This window comes from Tyto alba, unplaced genomic scaffold (genome assembly GCF_018691265.1).
Source record: "Tyto alba isolate M040663 unplaced genomic scaffold, T.alba_DEE_v4.0 Super-Scaffold_1, whole genome shotgun sequence".
NCBI classification, from domain to species: domain Eukaryota; kingdom Metazoa; phylum Chordata; class Aves; order Strigiformes; family Tytonidae; genus Tyto; species Tyto alba.
The window spans coordinates 10,010,038-10,016,054 of record NW_024881261.1 but is presented as its reverse complement, the minus strand read 5'-3'; the positions used below and the strand labels follow the sequence as shown (position 1 = coordinate 10,016,054).

Here is a 6,017-nt window from a genome sequence, read left to right as displayed (position 1 = left end):
AGTTCCCCCTTTAAGACAGAAGCGTTATTGCTTGGTTTTGTTTTGTGTGGGTGTGTTTGTTTGTGGGTGGGGTTTTTTTCTTCTTTTTTTTTTGTTGTTTTGTTTTGTTTTGTTTTGTTTTATTATTTTAATTATAGCTTTCCGCTCCCGCGGGAGGTGCTGAATGTGCGGCACGGAAGCGGCCGGCAGGTAAACAGCGGCCCGTCCTGGAGGCGTTATGGCGGCGGGGGGGCTGGCGGGGCTGCTGCCCGCCCAGACCCAGCTGGAGTACGCCCTGCTCGACGCCGATACTCCCCAGGAGAAGGAGAACTTGGTCTACCAGTACCTGAAGAAGATGGACGGCCGAGAGCGGGACCTGACGGTGCCCGAGCTCGGCGCAGGTGGGTGGCGGGGCCCGGGCGGGCCCGGCCCCGCGGCGGAGCGCGGCTGCCCCGGGGAGGGGGCTGAGCCCCGAGGCGCGGCCTGTGGCGTTTTCCTTCAAGTCCCGCTGCCTGTGAGGGCCGTGTGATTGCGGGCCCGTTAGCCTCCTTTTTAAAAGGCTCTTTTAGTTACAGGAGGTGTCACTCCTGAAAAAAAAAAAGAAAAAAGAGCCCCTTTACAAATACTTCCCCCTGCGCCTGGTTGCAAAACCCTGTTCTTTAACGCCTTTCTTCTATAGCTCTACTAGCTTAATTCAGTTTTGGTTTGGTTTGGTTTGTTTTCTTAAATAAAGCCTTTTCCTTCTATACAGTATATTGATAATCTCTCTCCTCTGGTCATAGTGAGGACCTTACCAACTCACACAGCTTTCTCCTGAGGTCCCTTGGTCTCATTGCAGTTGCTTCGGATGTTTCCCAGCTTGTTCTCCCATAGTTTACCTGGGCTTGCCCCGATAATACGGGGATAATTTTGTGTCCCTAATAATACAGACTGTGCTGGAGATGTCATCCTCCTTCACTGCTGTGCCCATTTCCCTTTCACGCATATCACACATTTCTCTATCTCTTCCTGTGCTAAGTGTGAAATCAAAGGTTATGTCTTGCGAGATCTTGTAAGTCCTGCTCAGGGTCCTCTTAACCTTAGTGAGGCTCTCAGCAACTGAGAGAGCTCACATCTGACTGCGTGTCAGAGACCTCAGGAGGTGAACTTCAGGGTTAAAATCACATGTGTATCATGGGAATGAATTCTGGCTTTGAACCAATGAAGCAAAGTGAATGCTCTTTCTGTCTAGATTTGAGGCCCTGAATTTTCACTTTTGTCATCAGTATTGTTTCACTTTCTGTGTTCTGTTAAAGCTTATTTTCTTTTCTAAAAAGAGCTCAAATAGGTAACCAACATTTTTAATTTCCAGTATTTTTTTAATGAAAGGTATTTTAATTATAGTGGAAAGGGGAGCAATGCTGCAAAATAAATAACCTACTCTTTTATATTAAAAAGTAAACAGTATAGCTCTCATACTGTGGGAACAATGTGTATACTTAATAAATTATTCTCACCAAATCTAAATGTGTATGCATCCATTTATGTTTATTAATATAGTTAGAGGTCAATCGTCCTCTTAGTGCAACAGAAAACAAGCACCTTGCTGACTTCAGCAGCAATAACTTCTGAGACAGTAAGAACTTAGTTTGCTGAAGCTGTCAGAGTGGAAGTTTTGAGGATTTTTAGATTAGTCAGCATACGTTTTTTAAAAATAGGCCTCCAAAAATTTAGTTCAGCTTTGCATTGTATCACATCAATCTTTTCCCACCCATTATTTTCAGAAATGTTAAGTGATAGTGACGGCAGACCCTATTCTAGGATATATATTTCTTATCTTGATACCAGTGTCTAATGGGATCAGAGGAATATCTGTTACCAGTGAAAAAATAATGATTTCATGTCTCATATCAAGTGGTTAAAATAAATGACCAGGAGTACTATCAGGTATATCTGAAAAGGTTGTATTTCTTCCCATGTAACAGGATTAATTTATACCTGTCATTACAAAGCTGAAAGTCAAGATCAAAATGATAAACACAAAATATTTAATTAATCTCAGAAATTAGTTCTTTACAAGACTGTTTGAAAAATCATTAAGAGTTTAGCAGTTTTTTAGTTTACTAGCATTTAAGTGAGTTTTAAATAATTAATTGTTACCCGTATGACATTGTTAGGAGTTGAATAATGTAGATCATGTTTTAAAATGTATGAAAATTGTTCTGAAGCTTACAGGTTCTTTCAGTTAAAAGGTGCCTATTTATATATATAAACGGCACTTTCAATTTTACAGTAAATCTTGTTAATATTTATTTTCATTTACTAATTATGAAGAATTATGGAACATAAGGATGAGTTGGATAAATACAAGACTTCTGGTTTGCTTTTCTACCTGTGTAGAAAGGGATGTTGAACTTTTTTTTCAGTTAAATGTACCAGGAACATTGTGAGGTAGTGTGCAAATTAGGTGTAATTGTCTCCTTTCCCTACCCTTCCTCTAACCAGTCTCTGAATTCCAGATCTACAATGGTTAAACACTGAAGGTCCTATTTCTCTTCACAAAGACCTTTGTGGAAAAGTTGTGGTGTTGGATTTCTTTACTTACTGCTGCATCAATTGCTTGCACCTGCTGCCTGATCTCCACGCATTAGAGCACCAGTACTCTGATAAAGGTAAAAGTGCTTTGGCTTGCTTGGAATAGAATTTCCTGGCAGTGTTGCAGATGGAGTAGCTGAGTCACTTTGTTGCTGGTTACTAAACAGCTGGCAAAATTTCAGGGGTGCCTAAAAATGTCTTCTAATCTTTTAAGTAGCCTAAAAAAGGTGACTGTGTATGGTCCCATCACATTTTTAAATGGGGTTAAGTAAGGTATCTGTTGTGTCTGTATAATTAAAGAAACAGGATATGTACTTAAAGCCCAAATCTGATATCCTCATAAATAAGGCTATTTGCAAAAAGCTACACAAGGATGTAACATACTGGCTCAAAGTTGATACAAGTATGTCATCCTCTACACTTGACTTAGGAACCAACTATGAGAAGAGTATAGTAAAGGTGGTAGAATGGGTATACTTAAGATTACTTGTTTTTTTCCATTCTAACTGAAATAACAAAATATGTAAGCTTTGTTTAGAATTTTTGTGGTATTGGCAGCATGTTATATACCATTAGTAGTCCTGTATTCTGGAGAGAGAATTAAGGTCTTTAAAGACACATCTGAGAGGAAATCTCTCTCTCTCTCTGAGTGAATAAAAATGCAGGGTAATTGCTATTTAGAATGCAGTCTCTTGTCATCATGATGACTTGTCAGAGATAAGCTGTGGTCTTACACAGAATGTATCAGCTACTCACTTATCTTAGATATTTTAATAGACTGAACAGTGAGATGAAAAACAGTGTTACTTTCAGCCCTTTAAATATAATAGATTATATATATGTGGTAAATAATGTTATCTTATAATGTTGAAGTCTCTGATTCTCCAATGGCATTTCTGACTGGTTTTAATTTTGGCAGCATTTATTTTCATGTGTTACCTTCTTTCACAAGAAAAAGAAATTACAGTGTCTTTGAAATTTCACGTTCTTTAAGTAATTCACTTTTATATTGTAGGTTTACATAGTGCTTTACAGAAGACTCAAACTAATTTTTCTGTCTTGTAAATCTTAGCTATTTACTTTGGAGAAATTTGAGATCTGGTATAATGTTTCAGATGTGAGGAACTTTAATTAAAAAAAACTGTCGTGGCGTTTTTTTTGGGAGGGAGGCAGTTTTAAGTGTAAGGTGTGGCTAGCAAATGGTAAATAGACTGCTGTGGATATCAGGCATGCATGCTGGGGGGAAGGTATAAATTGAGATTTCAAAAGATTGTGTTGATCATATAATGAATAATATGTCTCAATGATAAACATTTTGTAATATAGTGTTCTTGTATTAATATAGCTGTCATATCCTTAATCTGTTTTTTAAGACCAAGCTGTTCAGTAATTTGATAACAAAATAATAATTTTAACAACCTCTTCCCACAAGGTTTCTCTTTAAAGTATTTGAACGTCTCTATACTGGTGTAGAAGAGGCTGCAGCACTCTGAACTGAACTGAAGGTCCACTTGGAGACACGTTTTTTTTGTTTGATTTGTATTAAACTTCCTGTCACAGGAGTTATTACTTGAGGAAAGTACTTTGCTGATAGGTGATAAATTATTTTTGCATTTGAGCTATTCTAATAAGTTCTTTTTGGATTTGAGCTATCCTGTTCCTACAGGGACTGGAGTGAGATAAAAGATACTTGGGATAAAAGTGGAGGTAAAAGGAAAGAAGAGCAGGTGTGTGGAACATTAATCTTAAATTTAATCCATTAGGAAACAGAAGATAGCAGTTGGATTCAGGAAGAGATTAAGATGCTTGATGGTTCAAACAAAAAGAAAAATACATTGGTTTTTTTTTCACTATAGATCTCCCTTTTGGTTGTTTGCTGCTGTTTTCATGTTTTGATTATCAGCCTTTTCAAGATTGCTTAATCTTTCTTTGCTGTGCTAAATGTGTAAATTTTAGCATTACAGTAATATGTATAAATATATGAAGTCAGTTTTGGTTGTGGGTTTTTAAGCCATAGAAAAATAATTCATTAGATGTACATTGATATAAGACCATCTTCTTCACCAAAGGCAAACACAATTTACTAATCACTAGGAAAAAGAGGCGGGGAGAGTTGTTGTCTTGAGAAACTTGAGAAACATAAAAGTTGGAAGAATTTAAACTAAAGCAGAAATTATGTCGGACACGTCAAAAATGCTTTAAGAATGTCTAGATATATTAATGCAGGTATCTTGGTAGTCAGTCTTATTCTGGAGTTTCATTCTACTTTAACGTGCTCTGCTCTTCAGTTGATGGAAGTCCCTTCGCATTTGGTTGGGTTAGTTTGGCAATCTGTCACCTGTGATTGCAGAAAACCAGATTTGGTGCAAAAGATGAGCAACATGATTTCTTTTGGCAGCAGCAAGTCAGATTAAATATATAGAGAAAGAGCACCTTTACTAAACTTTAGATTTGTAAACATAGCATTTATTTACACATTTCATGTATATATTTACCATGCTGTAGAAGTGACAGAGGATGCTGACCTAGTAGACAGTATTAGAATGAAAACAAGCCTCTTACTCTGACAAAGCATCTATCTCATAATGCATTTGGATCTGTAATCTCATTTGAATATTTGAAGGAATATTGCCTATATTTTCTACATAGCTAAGAAAAAACCTCAATATTGATATAATGTCTTTTTTTATTGTACACTGTATACATACATTTTTGATACTCTGATTACTTTTTTTTTTTAATGTGATTCAAATGCCCTCTTATGTGGAGTATGTTGAAACTTCAGCAGTGTAATGATCAGAGGTAACAAGTCTGAACAGAAGAAGCTGTAGTTTTAGGGTGATCCTAAACCATTACAAATATCATTGTACATATGCACATAGTTCTATTGTCTGGAATTTCAGGAGATCTGTTTCAAAATGAAGACTGCTTTCCATAGGATTAAATGTCGCCTAGCATCTTTATCTGATATGTTCTTGCTGCTATCTTCAGTGGTGCTATTTCTGTGTTTCAAGTGGCATTCAGAAAGTTATTTTAAACCCCAGTGCATATTCAGTTCATGTTATCAGCAGTCCAGAAATTACTTCTATAAGAGGGAGTACTTTTTTAATATTCAGAAATAGCTTGGCATAAGGCCACTGTTGTGCTCTGTTATAATCCTTCAAATAAAGTGTTTTAAATAGTGTGCATATTCTTACATCTCAGCATAGCATCCATCAGTTTCCACAAGAGTTTTCTTCGTCATAGGATGTTACAGCTTATTTGTGCTGTTCAGATGTTAAGTATAGAATTGTCTTTCTAGCTTTAATGACATTTTGAAGGACAAATATAAGCACTGCTGCTGATCCTATTGCAGTTAAAATATTTGACCTGCTGTTTGGAGTTCAGCAGTCAATGATGCTACAACTTCAGCTGTCTGATAATGCAACGTGCTGTGCCTGTAGGATTGATAAAGACTGTATCAG

At 37.0% G+C, this 6,017-nt stretch overlaps 1 protein-coding gene across 2 annotated transcripts in view; it reads left to right on the top strand.

The window, feature by feature from the left end:
- The first annotated feature begins 154 nt into the window (after positions 1–154).
- The window catches only part of NHLRC2 (NHL repeat containing 2), a 34,679-nt gene continuing 28,816 nt past the window's right edge, over positions 155–6,017 (top strand). Inside the window, exons 1-2 of one of the 2 annotated variants that reach the window (XM_032988681.2) lie at positions 155–380; positions 2,478–2,630. In XM_032988681.2, coding sequence (XP_032844572.2) covers positions 218–380; positions 2,478–2,630 — 316 coding nt within the window. In that variant the 5' untranslated portion in view covers positions 155–217. Of the gene's footprint in view, positions 381–2,477; positions 2,631–5,331; positions 5,356–6,017 lie in introns of those variants that run through there. The other variant, XM_032988683.2, reaches the window with a different exon arrangement.